At 37.7% G+C, this 19,369-nt stretch overlaps 1 protein-coding gene across 1 annotated transcript in view; it reads right to left on the bottom strand.

Annotated features, from left to right (window-relative positions):
* Window positions 1–419: 419 nt before the first annotated feature.
* LOC135197142 (nostrin-like) overlaps window positions 420–19,369 on the bottom strand; it is a 265,962-nt gene continuing 247,012 nt past the window's right edge. The window contains 12 exon segments of the mRNA XM_064224112.1: window positions 420–2,107; window positions 9,914–10,336; window positions 10,765–10,878; window positions 10,881–10,890; window positions 11,074–11,226; window positions 11,565–11,588; window positions 12,077–12,229; window positions 12,610–12,774; window positions 13,057–13,192; window positions 13,531–13,619; window positions 13,955–14,210; window positions 15,022–15,165. Of these exon segments, the coding sequence (XP_064080182.1) occupies window positions 2,001–2,107; window positions 9,914–10,336; window positions 10,765–10,878; window positions 10,881–10,890; window positions 11,074–11,226; window positions 11,565–11,588; window positions 12,077–12,229; window positions 12,610–12,774; window positions 13,057–13,192; window positions 13,531–13,619; window positions 13,955–14,210; window positions 15,022–15,165 (1,774 nt within the window). The 3' untranslated portion in view covers window positions 420–2,000.

Below are 19,369 nucleotides of genomic sequence, written 5' to 3'. Positions count from 1 at the left end.
ATACTACGTTCTTTGATCCTTGTCTGTCTACAAACAGTAGTGAAAGGCTTTAAAAAAAAAAAAAAAAAAAAAAAGCAAGCAAGCTGATTTCGCTTTGCTTGCCAAACTGTCTGTGCACCCCCAACAAAAATCTGAAATTACACCCCTGGTTAATCCAGAGTTGAAGATCCTTGTAATTCTTTTATTTATGTACTATGCAAGGGGTTTAACAGATTCTTGTAATTCTTTTACTATATATATTACTATGTAAGGGGTTTAACAGAGAGGCACTTTACTGCAGTATTCTGTTAAGTTGTAAGATTCAGTTTCTCAAATCCTTATTTCCCAGGATTTCCAATTAAGGGAAGTTACAAGTATGATCTTGAAAGCTATGTGATTATGAGATTGATAATAAAGGATCAAGGTAAATAAAAATAAAGTAATTTGTTGGATTTATTTTCAACACCAGCACACACATTTTTATAATATGCGCGTTAGTTGGTCCCAGAGAACTATGGGTTAGTTCTGAGGAGTAATTGTAACCCCTCTGATGGCAGTAATATAAAAAAGTTGCATCTGAAGCTTAAAAAAATTACTTTGGAGATTCAAAGACTACTATTTACAGAATTACCTTTTTTTCTGGGTTATATGTGCTAAGGCTAGTGTTGAGACATCCAATATATGTACAAATTTATCCCCAAATGCGACTAAAAGTATAGTGTTATTTTACACAAATACTGTACCGTTTTAAGTAGTCTGGGAAAATTTATCTTACAGCTTTGATGCAACAAAGGTAATTACAAAGCAGTCGGATCAAGAGTTACAAGACTTCTAAAATCAGCGTTTAGTACATAAATATAAATAGTTATATGTATATTTTCCATTCATTACATAGTAGTATAGTACTAAACCTTATAAGGAACCACCTGACCTATGCTTGATTGCATCTTTTAGATAAAAGTTTAGTTTGTAAATATAAGAAAATTTAAATTCAACAGCTAGTACGTAATTCTCTGCTGAATGTCATATTTTAAATATATAATGGTCAAGTCCAAAAAGCAGCTTATCAAATATTATGTACATTTTCAAGTTTAAAAGTAGGTATAGTAATAATATACACACATGACAGTAAACTGAAGAAAATTTAAGGTTTTCTGACAATCACATGTTTGGCTTGAAGAAGTAGAAAAATTCTTTGGACTGCTTTACATCAGATCTGACATACAGTGTATAAGGAAAGGTGGGAATACATGACACACAAGGCAAGAACAAAAAAAATACACCAAATAAAAAAAATGAAAAGAAACAGGAGAATCCTGTTACTGACAAAATTTATCATAAAATTCCTTTTTTATTTTGAATGTTAAGCTTATGTACAAGTATAAATTCATAACACTTAAGAGCTAATGAGTAATAAAGTATCCATGACATAGAAAAAAATATATATGCAAAGTAACAAACAAGCAAGTTGGAAGACTGAGTCAATTATATACATAATACATTCACACTTTCACTAAATACCAGATACAGTACATTGTATAAATTTTCAAGCTTTTCACAATGGCACACAAGTTCTTACACTGTATTTCCTATACACACTAACTGTTGAGATATGCATTCATCTATTCATTCAAGCAATAGATACATTAACATACCTCATGGTCTATTCTGAGCAAAAAGTAAAGCTTCCTCTAGCACAAAAGCTGTTTTAATGTTCATGTAAATAAAGTTAAACATCCCAACTTAATTACTTTAATATATTGCAGATTAGCAATGCCCCGGAGTGCAGGTCTGGGTCAGTACAGAAATTTTTGAGCATCCAAACAAAAAATCCAGATGTCCCCACCAAGAGTTGAGTTATACGTTGTTTTTCTTTTTCAGTAGAACAGTATTGACCGTTCTCATAATCAACTCTATTCATCAAGCTTCATCTAGGCAAAACTTTCCTCAACAAGCTGTAATGTATGAAGACTTGAAGCTGAACTTGTGGTGGGGGGTGAGCACTCCGAGGCAAGCTGGCATCAATCGATCTCTTCCACATACGTCGCAGGGAATATACCGACCACACCATCTAGTTCCCCAACCCACCAACCATCTGGCTGCTTCTCTGTGATGCCAATTATATCGCCTGTCAATACAAAAGTAAAGTTTAAGATACTGTCATATGACACTTGATTCTTGAAATTAAATAATTTCTGAAATGTGGAATTATTTAAAAAAAATGTTGAATAAATAAAAATATAACTGAAATAGTCAATTGTGGTAAATAGTACTTCTGAATTAGTCAATTGTGGTAAATATTATCAATATAATACCTCAGTTTTGGTGCTTTATCAGGTTAACTTTTTGTAATAGTGGTGTTTATGGAAAGATAGTGTATATTCTGTTAATATGGTCATTTGTTTACAGGATGAGGGTTTTTTTTTTTTTTCCTAACGTACGAGGAATGATTCCACAACTACAACCAAGTCCGCTATTTATCAACTACAACCAAGTCTGCTATTTAAATCAATTATCCTCAAGAAGTAACATCCATCTCTGTGAACTCAAGTTGTAAAAAGCAGCACGGCTACACTGCATATGTAAACTGCACAATAAAAGAGTGAACAATACTCAAAATCTCAAGAGCAGTTAACATCATTAAAAATATTACTGTGGAATCTTGAAGACCAGAAGTCAAGCTTTGTCCAAGAATGTTAAGTTTACAGATACAGCATTTATAAGATACGCATACAGAACTTCTGAAAGTGGTTGTCCAAAATACATACAGTACATATGAGAACTTTCAACAATTCATGAATTCTGCACAATGGGAATAGTTAAAATATTCATGACTTTGTCCCGAGATGCTGTTTCAGGTAATAACTTTGTCTGGAGATGATGTTTCAATCTGAAACATCGAGATAGAGTTCTGAGATGGTCAAGGAGGAAAGTCAATCAAACCAGGTCATATCAACTTGTGATAATGCCACTCAGCCAGAGCCACTGAAAAGAGCAAGTTAAGAACGTTCAAATAAGAAACAACAGTAAAGCAGTGGTTCATAGTCATCTTAAACCACGGTGAAAGGGAAAAACTATTCTGATCTACTTGGGGCAAAAGGATTGATCACTGGAAGCTCGGACACAGGAGCAGAAGGGAGACTGGAACAACTCTTACTAGAATGATGGTCAAAATTGCTACTTAAACTTTGGAGAAATAAAATGGGGAGAATTTGACAATTCACATGCTAAAACTGAAGGATTATTATAAACAAACCTTTGGCCAAAAAACTATGCCAGTTACTGTGAACTGGTTGATAAGGTATCCTTTTCTCTAAATAGACCTATGAATGAGGAAGATGCTTAACTAGGATGATGAAGAATGAGTCTTATATAAAGGAGCAGGAATTTCATCCCCCAAAAGCTGCTATACTTTTATGCAGCACCTACAATGAAGGCATCTGTTTAGTGAAGAAAGTACTCCACAGTTAGTGAATTGGTTTGTAAGGAAAAGTACCAAATGAGCAACATATTTTATTTAAGACAATGAAGAAGGAAGACGCTTACCTAGGATGAAGCAGCTTATGCACTCAATAACTGAACTGAAATTTAGTTTCATTCGGGTTATAAGCTGTCCATGCAGAACCTACAATGAAGGCTGCTGTTCAATTGTTTAACACCTGACATAAAAGGTCAAAACAATGTCAAGTGATTGTTATGGAATCAGACTTTCTTCTTTCTTCAGAAGGCATGAAGTGATGAATTAATAATCCTAAAAAAACTACAAGGAAATATGATATGACAGCACCTCTTGGCTCAAAATCTATTTGGAAGATCAAACATAACATGCTGAAAATACAGAAGTTCTACCATGATACAGTTCAGGCCAGATGATGTGCTTACGTAATCCCATGGAAACTTTCCAGAGTGAAAGTGGTTAAAACAAACTAGTACTGTTCTATCAAGACATATAGTCTGCTTAATTAAGAGCAGCAATCTAGATGGCTCATAAGAAGTGTAGTTCAATAGCCTACCAACAAAAATCTGAATGACCCTCTCCAAACTAGAGGGCATATTGATGGTGGACCATCTGAAATGAGAGACGAGGGCCTCAAAACATCTGTCCAGCCAGGGACAAGCAAGACCATAACCTCAAGAATCAAGTCTGTTCCAGCATAGTAGCTGCCAAGCTTCACCTTCCACTTAATTAAGGAAGATTTGATGTCGCTCACCACTGTTTTATGGACCAAGCCTTTTTCCAGAAAACACTACTCACCAACAAGTTCCAGTCATTTTTTATCTCTTTAGTGGGTCCCAAGGTAAACACACACTCCTGCAAGATTTTCCAAACTTCTTCAAGCCTCCCAGGAATTCAGCAAAGCATGGCATATACCACCACCTGAAAACAATGGCCTCCCAGGCCTATTCAAAGTTCTGCCTAACTGCAAATAGTGATCACTGCAAGAAAGGCCTTCAAGGAAATGCAATGCATGGGTCTTTACCAGGAAGTCTCCAGCCATTTGGCCTGTCCACTCCCTATTGTGAAGGAAACAGAAGGATCCTGGAGAACAGCTTTGACCGCAGGTTACTTGATCTAAAAACATAGCTGACCACTGCCAACTCATCAACACATTGGATGTCTACTCTCCATCCTCTCTACACAGGCCAAGAGTTTTCTCCAAATCCGACCTGATGAAAGGCTGTTTCTGAGTCCCTGTCCACCAACATTAAGACAGTCATCAACCCTTTTGGGTCGTACACTATAAACTTTTCTATCTTCAGCCTCTTAAGATCAGAGGCTACATTTTAGAGAGGCTGATGGACATTGTCAGTAACCACTTCTGTATCTACTACACTGAACTTTTCTAGAAATTCTGAAGAAAACTAGAAAAAAGTCTGCACCATTCTGTCCATGTTGTGTGATAAGATGGTGGTTTACTCTGATGAATGTTGTCAGGATCTTAACCATCGAATTGCTGGGTCATCAAGTGTTGGCAAATGGTGTCTACCTCTTACCTCCAAGAAATCAGTTGTCAAGAATATTCTGCCTCAAAGGCCTTGGAACATATAGCTCCATTTGTCCAGCCAGGGGCAACCAAGACCAGAACAAAATTGTCAGTGCTGTGCAGAAACTCCTTACAAGTTGGAACTGTGTGTGCACCCACAGCAGTTATTATGCATACCATCATAGTATTGGGAAAGTCACCCTGGAACTGGACCAAAAAACGAGCAAGGCAGTTTCCTATCAAACTAATGGTGACTGCCACAACCTCAACACATGCTGCCTTTGCCAGCTTCTGCATCATCAATCATGCATCCAGTAGAATATACCTGGTAGACACAAGCTCCTCAAAGTCACTGCTTCCTGCAACAACATTAGACAGCTGAAGGCCTCTGAAGAGCAGCCTATACTTAGTGGCTGCCAAGCTTTACCTTCCACCTTACTAAGGAGGGAATACAAGGGGGAATTCATCATTACTGTAAACTTCCTCGGACATTTTTGTCTTGTGATTGGATGTTGCTCGCTCCTGTCTTATGGACCCAGCCTCTTTCCATATTAATACCACTCGCCAGCAGCTTCTACTAATTTCCAGTCATCTTCAAGCCTCCCTGGATTCCAGAAAAGCATGGCATATACCACCACCTGAAAACAATGGGCTCCCAGGACTATTCAAAGTTCTGCCTTACTCCACAAACAGTGATCACTGAAAGAAAGGCCTTCAAGGAGATGTAATGCATGGGTTTTTTCAGGGTGTCCACTCCCTATTGTGAAGGGAACACGAGGAACCTGGAGAGACTGCTTTGATTACAGGGTGCTTGACCTACAAATGTAGCTGACCACTTATCAACATATTGGATGTCTCTCCAGAGGCCAGTCTCTCCTCCAAGTCTGACCTGATGAAGTGCTGTTTCCAAGTTTCTGTCCACCAACATTAGGTCCTGAAAATACAGTCATCACCCCTTTTGGGACCTACACTGTCTACTACTTTATCTTCAGCCTCTGGAAATCAGAGGGTAAATTTTGGAAAGGCTGATGGACATTCTCCTCAGTAACCACCTCTAAGGCATCTGCTAAACTGAACTTTTCTGGAAATTCTAATGACAACCAGAAGCATTTCAGTGCCATCCTGACCCTGCTGTGTGATACAATGGTGTACTCTCTGATAAATGTCATCAGGATCTTCATCAAACTGCTTGGTCATTAAGTCTTGGCAAATGGTGTCTACCTTCTACCTACAAGGAATCGATTGTCAAGAAAATTCTGCTTCAACTCGGTAATAGACCTACTGGAATTCCTGGAAATGGTGAACTACTACCAACATACACCCTGACCAAATTCAACTGGAACCCCTTTCACTGTGATGCCTTCCAAGCCACCAAAGGTGCCCTGACAACCTCCACCACTACAGTATTCCCCTATCTTTGGACCAGACTTATGCCAACCATGGATGCATGACAGAACAATCAATAAATGAGGACTACCCAACAACTGTGATTCTTCAGTATAATAGTACTAAATTCAACTGAAAGGAAGTACAGGGAGACCTAACTTCATACACCTTAGCACCTGGCACTTCAGGCACTTAAGGTACATCTTTCACTATGCTGATAGATGACTAACCATCTTAAAGGCATACTCTTACCATAAACCAAGATGTGTACTTTGCCCACTGGCAGTGCTAGCTCTCAGCCATCATCTTATTGGGATATACAACATATGCCATATACTCAGCACTGGACAAACTATCCAAAATGAAAATCAACAAAGCCAGTTGGAGTTGAAATGTGATGAACTACTAAACCCAACTCCAAGACACTTTAACAATATTATTGGCAACTCTAGCATATCTACCATGGGAAAACGTATCCTTCAGCAACATAAGACCAAACCCTTCCTATGCAACACCAACACTGACCAACCTTCCATTGCTCTCTTGTACTAGCTAGCTTTTGAAGGAAGGTATTCAATCTCATCCACAGACATATTTACAACTCAGGGAGGACAACAGCCAATAAGCAAAAATTCACCCTGACACAGTAAAAAGTGACATAAAAACATGGGCCAAACAAGGCTCTGTTACGAAATAATAATTTGAATAACCTGTCACACATAATGAAACATCAGCAAACTTCCATAACCTTGGTGTTATACAATATTCCAACCACTTGTGCATTAATATCGTAGGAACCCTTCCACCAACTGATGGTACCAGACAAGATTATCCACTCAATGGCCAGAAACAATATCAAACTTTGGCAAAAGCATATACCTGACCTGAAGTGCACTCTTCAGCAGCTGTGTCAGCCATGTGATAACCTGAACACAAGCTTTTGTTGCTGAGTTATGGAGGTCCTAAGCCAAATAAAAGGTATCAAACTACTGCTGGACAACCCTTCTGCAAACAGCATGGTGGAATAGTATGCAATATTTCCTCCTAGATATATTTGTTGTCATATGCAGTGGCCTGGACTGTAAGGTACAGCTACCCCGCTGAGTTGTCCTTGACCACTTTGAGCAGGATATCTTCTTTTAGAGCAGTAAATTGTTTTTGGCACAACATTGCATTTCAAGCAAATATTCAAACCAGAAGACAGTGCAAAGTGTCAGTAATCACCACCTGTGCATAACCCAAAAGTTTTTGTGTTAAGAAAAATCATTCACTCTGAAAGTTCTTGAACAATATGAATGCTTTCCCGACCTGATGGGGTAAAAAACCCATAACCTGGAAGTTCATGCAGCTCATCAGTAAGCACCTTCTCCTCATCCAATGGTCAGGTCTGATCTCTAATTAAAATTTCAGATGTGAAAAATCATTCTTTGTAAGCAGCAAGTTTTCATGGCTTCGACAAAGGCAACTGCCTAGTATAGATTTAGAACGATTACATATTCTCAGTAATTGCAGTTTCTTGTACAATTTTCCACTGTTTTCCAACATCCTTTTTCCTTACTAGTATCCTGAAGGCACTAACACAGTATGTGGGAGGCTTGCGTATAATTAATATATACTTAAAATATTTGTAATTGTGTATACTGTTGGTCTTTTCTTGCTTTGAAGAGGGGGAATCCTATAAAGCATCAAAGCCTCACTGTCAAATCCAGGTTTAGCTTCCCGATTCAGCAGCACTCACGATGCAAACTCATAGTCATGTGACTTATCAGTAGTTATGCAACCGTTAAGTTAGGCACCTACTTTTCAGCTGCATGCCCGGTCAACTACCTGATAGTTTCAATGTACATGCAGGAGACAAAATGAGTCAACTTTGGAGAATAAAGTCAATCTATATCCAGATATCTCTCTCTCTTCTCTATCCTTACAACATTGGCATTATAGAAGACCTGATACTCAATGAACATAAATTTGCCTGTACACTTGCAATGAACAAAAGTATGTGCAAGTTGTTTGGGGCTTACAGAGTAAAAACTACATTATGTATGACCTTCCAAAGAAAACTTATGAATAAACCATCTGAGGGCAGAAACAGCAGATAATGTAGTTCCTTTTTATACTGCAACAATGAATGAAAAACTCTTACAACAAACTAAGCCAATGTACATTCAAAAGTACAAGAACAGAAAAGGGAGCAAGGCTTGACTGCTATTAAAGAACTTGCAGGTTCTAAACACCAATGAAGAGATCCCATCCCAGTCAAGTACAAACTCATCTTTCATCTTGATGCAATATGGAAAAAATCCAGTAACCATTATGTACCAGAAATGACTGTACCATCCCCCCCTGAGAGTCAAAGCTGCAATCTATAAAGAACTAGTGGGGAAAAATAATATTCACCAAGGTCACACACTCGACATCATCTCCACAAGTTACTGTAGAGCATTAGTCCTGATAAAGCAATGTAATACCTTAATCTTGTAGATTAGAAAGTTAACCGAAATCAGAAAATTACATTACAGTATTAGGTTTCATAATGCCCTATTCCAAAAACACATTTATTTAAAGCCATACCTATCAGAAATTTCCTGTAATTATGACAGATTACAAAGTAACCTTCAGAGCCTAGCTAGCAATTCATTGAAATATATTGCATTAAATCTTGTGGATTGTAAAGTTAACAGAAATCAGAAAATTACAATTTTGAAATCAAGGAGGGGTAATGCCTTCAGTGCACCTCGTGCGGTGCACTGTAGACATCACTTAAGGTTCTTGGTAGCGTCCTTTCGGCCCCTAGCTGCAACCCCTTTCATTCCTTATTCTGTACCTCTGTTCATATTCCCTTTCTTCCATCTTACTTTCCACCCTCTCCTGACAACTGTTTCATAGCCCAACTATGACGGTTTCCTTCTGTTACACCTTTAAAATCTTTCGACTATCAATTTCCCTTTCAGCGCTGAATGACCTCATAGGTCCTAGCACTTGGCCATGGGCCAAAATTGTATATTCCATTCCATACCAAATACGGTATCTTTTAGCCTACTAATCCATACTTTACACTTGTCATTCAATTTAAGAAATATACTTGCAAAATACTTAAATGATTAAATTCCTAAATGATTAAATTCCTGAACATAATCTATTAGAAATGCAAAAAGCCTTTTACTGTAAAGATTATTTAAAGTTCCACACAGATTTTTTAATTAGAGATCCTCCTTCAAATAAAAGGATAACCCATTATTTCAAGACTGTTCTGGAATGCTATTCCTGAAACTGAAGTATAATAAAAAAATAACTTGAGAATATTAACAGCATCTTTTAGAGCTTGTGTAGCATTAGCTTTGGGAATCACTTGTAAATTCGACAGAATACTGATTTCAATAGGTTTTCCTTTCCCTGATCATTTCCCCAAGTATGATAAAACAACAATAAAGAGCAAAGAGTTAGTCTTACATATATCACAGTACTATATATTTACTGTGACTACCACAATCTGTCACCACCTTTGTTCCAATGACTAAACCAACAAGCTGGTAAAACTTACTCATTCTTTTGATGCCACTAACCTGTTTTAATTGTGAGCTCATCATACATATTGGCTTCATAATCATACAATGCCTTACAACGTCCAACTACAGGTGCTGATTGTAAGGGTCGAGAGTAGTATGTGTCGTCCTTGGTGGTTGCATCAACATTATCCTCACCAGTTACGGCATTCTGATACTCTCTGTCTGATCCTTGGGAGCTGAATTCATCTGTAATAATCATCAGGGAGGGGTAACGGGTAGCAGACATAAACACGCGAGGGGATTTTATTGGTTTGGGTACCATTTCTGATTCTACCTTTCCATCTGTGGCAGCATTTTCTGCTTTTCTTTCTAGTGTTGAACTTTTTGATCTACCAGGAGGGGAAGGGAGTTCTTGAGAATCTGAAGCAGGGGACGTATTGTCATTTATATCGACTAAAATCTGAACCTGAACCTTGTTTCCTAGTATACAGATGAATTGCACATTTGCACGTGTAACGATGGCAAAACACAAAAATTACATATCCACAAAGGGATAATAGGATTGGATGAATTAACATAGGAATGTGGATGACATCCAGGTTATAGTTGAGGAAAGTTAGCGTACAAAAGCACAAGGTAAGGTGCAGGAAAAAGATAAATTAGTGTTTATTGATGCAACACTTCATCAAAACACTTTCTACAATGTCACTACTAAGGAGAACACCAGCAATACAATATCATTAAAAGAAAATTATGTTTTGCAAAATTATTTAAAGAAACTACGGTACAGTAGTATGGATACTGAAAATTTATTTAACAATAAAACAGCTGTAATAGCATTCCCATATATGACATAACTACTTAATCTGACAAAGAATTTGTCAAAAATAATGAAAGAAAACCCTTACCAAAATCTGAATCTGGTTGCACTGAGTTCCCGTCAGCGGTCCCTCGGTCATTCCAATTTGGTGACCCTGTAGGTGAATCACTTGCTGGAGACACATCCACACTGTTGCCTCGACCCAGGGAGGAACCTATGAAACAATGGCTGCTTATTATCTCAGTCAATAAAGTCCTAATACAGTATAAAATGAAACACTATCTGAAGCTACATGCAAGTAAGAATTTTTGTCATTCTTCATTATCCGTTAATTATTCAGAGCTATTAGCTACAAGTAACAGTGAAAAACACTAGGTCTCTCTACTGAATATTTTACCTTTAAGACTGAAAAGCTGAGACCCTGTTTATCTCTATGAACTTCAATGTGTTTTGCCAGAGGATGAGTCATTTTTGGTCTGTTGTTCAATTCGTCAAGTGAACACTGCACCTTATAACGTGCTGCTTCTAGGTATGCCAGCATTGCCTTCATCTGCACAAATTCAAGAGAATTAAGGTATAGTGGAGTCATAGTAACAAATTTCCTAAAAAAAAAAATCTACAGAATACACCATTCTAGAAAAAACATTAATACTGTAACCCAATTCTATGTAAAACAGAACAGTAGATTAGAAAATAAAATGTAAGTACATATTACAAAAAACGCAGACAACAATTACACAATAAAGTAAAAAGACATCGATACAGTACTATAAAATACACAACTTTTCTCTGGATTATATAATTCTCAGGCCATTCATGCATTTAGCATTATCTAATAAAACTCTACTGTTCCATTAGTGAGTAGTGTTTTCCATGAACATGACTTACATGTTGTAGTCTGTTGTAGGCATCCTGTCAAGATTTGAAAAGCATAAGGAATATTTTTGGTGATATACTTATCCTAATAATATATAATGTAATTTTTTTAAAACCTACAAATCTCATAGTTCAGTATCTCCTCTAAGGCTAAAGCACCTTGAAAGATGCTGTTGTCTATTTCATACAAGATCATACGGTAACTGTTGCCTACCCATAAGTTCAGCTGTCTGTTACATGAATATAAAAACTTAAATACTACTGTAAAGTTTAAGCATAAAAACAAACTTCAGATCAGGACCACATACCATACTGTACTATAAATTTATTAACGTTATGCAATAAAACACAAAATTACGATTGTATAATAGTGACTGCAACAAAAGTTATTCAAATGTGTCACATAGTCTCCTTACTTGGTAATATTACAGTACATTACTCTCGTACAGGGAAATAATATAACATACAAAGCAAACTGGCTGTACACTAATAATGTTGACCCAGTAAAAATTACGTTCACTTACATGCTGTAATTTGTCATTCACATCTTGCTGTGATTCTTCACCTCCAAAGGTTGGAGTTTCCTGTAAAGCTTTGGCTAGATTTTCAACACCTTGTTTGCCTCTTCTCTCACGCTCTAGGTCTGTCTTTAACATCTGAATAAATTTTTCTAGGGCCTTCAGATAAAAAAAATAAGCCATTATTATTACAAAAATAATTCACATTTCTAAGCAGTTAAATTTTTAGTTATTACTTCAGTGTGATTAATAATAGAATTACTGAACCAAGTATAGTTACTATATACAGCACATGGAACTTTTAAAGAACCAAGTATAGTAACAATATACAGTACATGGAACTTTTAAAGAAAACATTAAGCAAATGCCTTTAAATTCCTCGCAAAACTGTATAGTGCCAAGTACATGCCTTATTAAAAAAAATTTACATACTGTACTGTGATGTAGTATTCTTCACCACTTACAATACAAATAGCCATTTCCACATAAATATACTTTCAATGCAAAAAGGTACCAATTCCAATACAAAAATAGTTTACCTCTCTTCTCCTGTCTCTGTTCATTATGTTGTTCATATCTTCTGCATAGAAGTCAGGTAACATCTGCTCAGGAATATTTTCGCCTGTTCCTTTGGCTGAAATGACAGTCTGTATGTCCTTCTCAACATCACATGCAGTCACTGGTTCATCTAATCGATTTGCAATCTGTTGAGAAATGTGTTTATATAAAAATCCTAAGACTTGACACAATACTGTCTAAAAAATCATACTGTACAATCCTTACAAATTACGAATGATACCATAAGATTTTATCGGCACAACTATTTTTTTTATGCAACAAAGTGAAAATACATTTCAATTTAAACCTGTCCTTCTGATGAGCACAAAAAGAGGATGCTGCTATGTTTTATCGTCTGAAAATGAAGTCACAATTCTTTGGAAATTCTAGAGGATGAAAAAGCAACAGTAGAAATAATCCCCACTTACAGCAACCATTTTGGGGGCAGCTTCTTTAGCATTTTTGTGATATTTGACAATCAGGTCCTTTAGCGCTTGTAAACGTTCTTCTTCCAAGGTCTGGAAGCAATTGCTACCTTTGTATATGGCCGATTCCCATTCCAGTCTGTAAGAGTTAAAAGTTTAAACGTCAAAATAAGAACATATATATATTTTAGAAACTTTGATTCCCTTGTGAAAAGAGAACGGTTGAGGCTTTTACTTTGTAATGAGAAGAGATTCACTTCATGAATGATGATGATAAACCTATTTATCAAACAGCGAAGCACAGAACTCTTTTCATGAAGAGCGTAATATAATTAACACTCTCACTCTTGAAAACAAAGCGCACAAAAATAATAGAATGTATTGACATTAAATTACCACTATTCCCTTTTTTAAAGTCTACAACTTTAAGTAGAGTACCACTGAGGTTGAAAACGACATAAGTAAACAAAAAATTACCTGGCACGCTCTGTGCGGACACAGCATGTGTAGTACTCCAAATCACTCTTCTGAACGGCTTCTTCAGCTTTTCTTCTTTGTTTCTCCATCTGCAAAACAGTTCAATAATGAAACCCATCCCGCACCAAAAAGAATTCATAATTCTTAAGTAACAATTAGGAAAATAAAATTACCTAGCAAAATTTTGATTAAAGAAAATATGATTAGTCTACGTTTACCGTTCAGTCAATCAGAAAGTATATGTGCGGGTTACAGCTACTGACAAACTGCCTTAAGAACCATAAAATTCCTTGTGCATAAGCAAAAGTTTGACCAATTCGATACGGTACTTCAAAATACTTCGATATTGTTCAACAAGAGACGGAGAGATTCATCAGATATAAATGCCTTTATTACTCGGGACTTTTATTCAAAAAATGGTTACCTTAATGGTTTCCTTGTCGGAGAGCGTCTTGCCCCTGCCTATCCTGGCTTCTAGCATCATGTCCTGGATCTTCTCGTTTTCTCTGCAGTTGTGGTAACACTGTTTCTTGGACTTGCCTTCCATGGCCCTCCACTCGTGGAGATTCTTCGTGGTCTTGTCAACCATACTTTCGACACCTTTGCGGATCTTGTGTTGGGTTTCGATCAGTTGACGCAACGGACGCACGACGTCGTCAGAAATGGAGGCTGCTATAGACCTGAAAGGCGAAAGCAGTCATTCACACTCAGCACATGCAAAGGTTGAGAGATCAGTGATTTAAGAATGATAAATGGGTATACTCGGCGGCATTCTCTGAACCACTGCCCTTCCCAAATTCTTTAGCCAGACACCTGGTGTTGTTCTGTCCTTTGCAATGATGAAATCTAATGAGAGTACAGACAAAATACCAACAAAAGTACGTCGCCTCCAATCTCTCTTCAAATTACATTCTGACTCACGTTTCCGAACCGTGTGGTGGTTGCGAAAGCAGTTTGAGAGACAGATAATGCTGGTTATCACCGTCACACCCACCCCTATGTCAACTAGGTGAGAGGACACAAATATCACTCAAGTGTCAATTGCTCGCAAGTGTAATCATGAGTTTACACGGGCAATAAGTATCAAGTCCGCCCGTATGTATGTACACATAATACGGATCACTTGAAACAAGAGCTCAGTTTCCTCAGTGTATGAAAAGAATCTTCGTTCCTTTTCATAAACATGTTGACGCCCCCCCCCCCCCCCCCCCCCCCCCCCCCCACACAATATGTTTATTATTAAAGGTACAGAGAGAGTGAAAACTGTTGATATTAAAGACGAAATAATGGGAATTTCATTAACATTTCCTTACTAATTTATACCTAGTTGTATAATGCGTAAGGCTAGAGCAAAAATTGCTCTTGAAAAAGTGTAGAGAGAGAGAGAGAGAGAGAGGAGAGAGAGAGAGAGAGAGAGAGAGAGAGAGAGAGAGAACTGGTTCTATAAATGACATATACTTATACATTACAGGAATCAATTCCACGACTTACTTGTGCAAATCTCCCTCTTGCTCCAGTTCGACGCCCACCATCTGCCAGGCGTGATTGATGGTGCCCATGTTCTCTTTGGACGCCTTCAGTAATTTGCCCGACAGCTTCTGCAAGCCCTTGGCGTAGTTCGCTTCTAGTTCGGCCCTGCGAAGAACAAAATATATCACATCAAACAAAAGGTATCATTAAGGATATGATAACACTTATTAATAAACGAGGAGGACAACTTCTGATGTAAAAATAAGGAAAACTACTACTACCACACAATACAGATAACGCCATCATTTGCGAGCTAGTTTTGACTTTCCAAACAAAATGCAACCTATCCATGATCGTTGAATGTATTATGCGCTGCTCTCTTTTGAAATAATCAGAAGAAATGTGCATTCTACCAATGGCCGACTTTGTTTTCCAAATTATGAGGGCAAATAAATGTAAGAGCAGCCTTCAGTCCATGAAACGGCGATAGGAGTGTGTAGTCTCATTTTTCTCCTACACAAACACTGTCATGTCTTATTACAACCAAGACGTTATTTGGACTTTCGTATATATACAAGACGATAAACTAGTTAAAAAAGAAAATTTCAAAGCCTGAAAGCAAAATACAGAAGATTACAGGGAATAAAAAACGCATTACAGGACTAAATGAATCGTGAAATCTTAAGGTTACATAATGGTAGCGATAAAAGGGAAGGGAGTAGATGAAGAGATTTGGACTCTGGAGTCGTCATGGAAGAGGCAGCCGGATGCTGGGATCAAGAGATCGCAGTAATAAAGCCACAAGGGAGGAAATTAACAGTTCCAATTCTACGCTAATCTCAGATCTCGTCTGTGGGAGAGACAGCCCTCCGCTCTTCCACTTTCCTTCTCTTCCTTCGAGATTTATTCTTCTACGATTAAAAATAGGATTTCGAGAAGAGTGCCATTATATGACAAGATGTTAGTGTGGTTCTGATAACAATACATAATGTGTGCTTGTCAGCGCCGCTGTCAACTGGTGTTGCGAGGTATTCAAATGCTCTTCCATATTCATTGTCAGAGATATACGAGGCTGGCCTAATCTAGAACAAACGACCTGCCCACAAGAGTGCTATTCTAGCTCATCATTTCATCAGTAAAATCATTTGGAACTGTTGAAATGAAAGTAAAAGTCGTGGCCTCCAAAATATGGACCATGAATAAAAGTGAACTGCAAAAAAAGAGACCCACGCAAGATTATCTACAGATAAAAACGTGGATCGAGCTCGGTTTTTTGACCGACAAAAACTAGTCAGATTTCACAGGTCCCTAAGAAGAGGTATAGCTTATCACCTCATGAAAAAAAAGTTTGCTTCTTGTCTGACAAAAAGTTAATAAACTCCAATTGCATAAACTCGAAAAAAAGGCAGTCATGACTATATAAAAAATTAAAATTATTCAACATGTAGTGATTAACCACAATATACCAGCTTATTCTATGAGGACTCCTTCCGAATACCATCATCTGAGCAACTTTGGCTACCTCCTCAAAGGTGACAAGGCAACAAAAACGTCCTGCATGGACCTTTCAAACTAATTCATCATTATCATCTGGGTGAGTGAGCATTAAAAAAAAACACACCCCTAAGCTACCTCCTTTTCGCGGGTTGAGAAAGTTTAATACACATAAATCCAAAATATTCTCACACAATCAAGGAATATGGAACGTTAAAGAGCAAGGTATGCGTTAACAACAAAAACTGGTAAAGCAGTTGGTGCGTAACTCAAACAACGAAAAAACTAATCTCATTTAACCATCAACAGTTCTTTAAGACCTGTTGCAAGCAGACTGGCAGACTACTGAAAGGGGGCTGCCCAGTATATTACATTTGCGAAAATATTATTAAAACTCAGGCGGAGAAATAAGTTATGCAAATACCGAGTTTCACAACCTCTTAAGTCATTTCTCAACCTGTTCATCCAAATGGGCCTGTGAAAGTGAATGTGCCGTAACTCTTGATAAAATCTAACGCCCTCAGTACTATATTTGAAGACCTGTCAGTCTCACTAAAGTAATCACAAAGTTTATACACGAAGAGTGCAGTCATAAGATGTATGATGAAATGTGCACACACACCACACACATACATATAGAAATGCTTTATGCAATTTTTTTTAGCTGGGGTGGTTCAAGAGTATAACGAGTCACTGTCACATTCAAATTCATCTGGCGAATCGTAGATGAACCCTCAGTGCATGAAACTTCCACAACATTTGCCATTTTATACACTTACTCTCATGGCTCGTCATGCTGCGCCATTCGCCTAGACACACTCCAGGTCTACTTCCAATCTTTGACACAAACCCTGCTACATGGGATAGCTCGCTTTTTTTCACACCTTACCATCCGCCAAAAATTAAGAATAATTTTTCAATATCCTTGTTTTCTTAAAAAGTAATATCGAAAAATCTGTTGTATCTTAAGTTGCTGAACTTGAGTACGAGTCCAGAAACCCCATCTCTCTGACGCAACGCGAGTGCAAGCGACCACCGACGGAAAGCATATTTGAAAACGATACAATATCCCATTTTTTAGTGTAATAATAATAAAATAAAAAACAACAACCAGTGACCAGGAGTACAGAAGAAGAACATTTTTAATTATAAAATATATCAAATGACGACGGCTTCTCGAATCAAAATATGAAAACAAGAAACAACTGACCGACAGCTCACCCCAATACCTCACATTAAAAGTAATTCCGTAAACATATTATTCCAGGTCCCATTTTTTTTAAAACCAATAATATAGGGAAAAAAATTAAAGCGCATATTCTGAAATCTATTACCTTTTGAATAAAATTTCATTTCGTTGGAAAACTGAAGAAACCCAGGCCTAAGAGATATAATACAGATGCTAAGAATGAAATCGCAAGAGCACAACTCCAAGAGTAACCAGAGGGAGCAGGTGGGTTGCGCAAAACAGAGAATGATGTGTGTGTGTCCATTCTTGGTCAGGAGGAGATGCTGCCAAACCCTTCAGCCGGTGGGCGACTGCAAAGCAAGAGGGCCAACGACACTTGAATTTGGGCAAGAGCGCAGCAAGACGCAGCAGGGGTTTGACAAACGCTGAATGATGACGCTTGAACAAAGGTAGATGCTTCGACTTGGGAAAGAGAATAAAATACCGGCAATAATAAGTATCAAAAGCTTTTTAAAACTGTAAAATAATCCACCGAGAAAGAAGAAAACAACCACACATCACTCGACTACTGTTTACCTAAGCCTAAATCAAAGTACAGAAAGAAGAACACTAATTCTTACTTCCTGTAACCAACGTCCCCCGGAAACACTATAGCCTTTCGCCAGCCCCGTTATGATTACAGCATCCGTTCATGTAATAGGAAAAAAAAAAGTGCCCTCAGTGGAGGTACTTCATGCAACCGCTTTATGCCAGGGCAAGATGGGTTAGCGCTTAGTGAAACTGCACTTTAAAAAAACATAGTTCTGAAAGGTTCTTGAAGGAACATCTGTCTGGTCTAGACAGCTTGGTTACCGGCATCATACAACGAGGAACTTGTTCAAAGGTCAGTGTTCTGATGGTGGAGAAGAGTGTCTGAGCATCTTTGGATTATGTTGTGGCAGTTTCCCAATTAAGAAAGTGCACTAGCACTGCCAAACTAATAATATAATAGTAATAATAATAATAATCACTCATTCCAAACACTAATTTTTACAGAAATAGAAAGATGAGGGGTAACGTAATACTACTATTTTTTTTTAGTTCATTCTCCTTTCACTTCATTTCGTAAATTTTTTCATATAAAAAAATCTCGAAATCTAATATGCGTTACATCTCATCTGATCAAATCTAAGATCTGGAAGATGATGATGTGAAGGTGGAGGAGGGAGAGGAAATGAGGGAGAGGGAAGGAGGGAGGGAAGATAAAAGGACGGGAGACGAGGAGAAAAAAAACCTAGGTATGGTCTTTTGACCGGTTACGAAATACTGATTGTAAAGTGAAAGGATAAAGGGGTCCCTGTGTGTGTGTGTGTGTGTGAGAGAGAGAGAGAGAGAGAGAGAGAGAGAGAGAGAGAGAGAGAGAGAGAGAGATGCAATATTTATGGCAATAAGAGATCTTGAGTTTCATGGCCTCATTAAAAGGCTAGACAAGCAAAGTAAAAATAAGCAAGCCGCCTTCTTGCCCAGAGAGGGCAGATCTTGGGTATCAAATTAAAGGCATATAAATCTGCCATGAGCAAAGAGGACCTCTCATGGCTGAAGAGCATTGGTAAAAATATTTTCAAAGATGAAATTTAATTACAAAAATTATTCTGAATTATTCAACTTCTCCACTATTCCCTGTCACCTCTGTGTGTGTGTGTTGTG

This window comes from Macrobrachium nipponense, chromosome 18 (assembly GCF_015104395.2).
Source record: "Macrobrachium nipponense isolate FS-2020 chromosome 18, ASM1510439v2, whole genome shotgun sequence".
NCBI classification, from domain to species: Eukaryota; Metazoa; Arthropoda; class Malacostraca; order Decapoda; family Palaemonidae; genus Macrobrachium; species Macrobrachium nipponense.
This window is presented reverse-complemented; position numbering and strand designations above follow the sequence as displayed.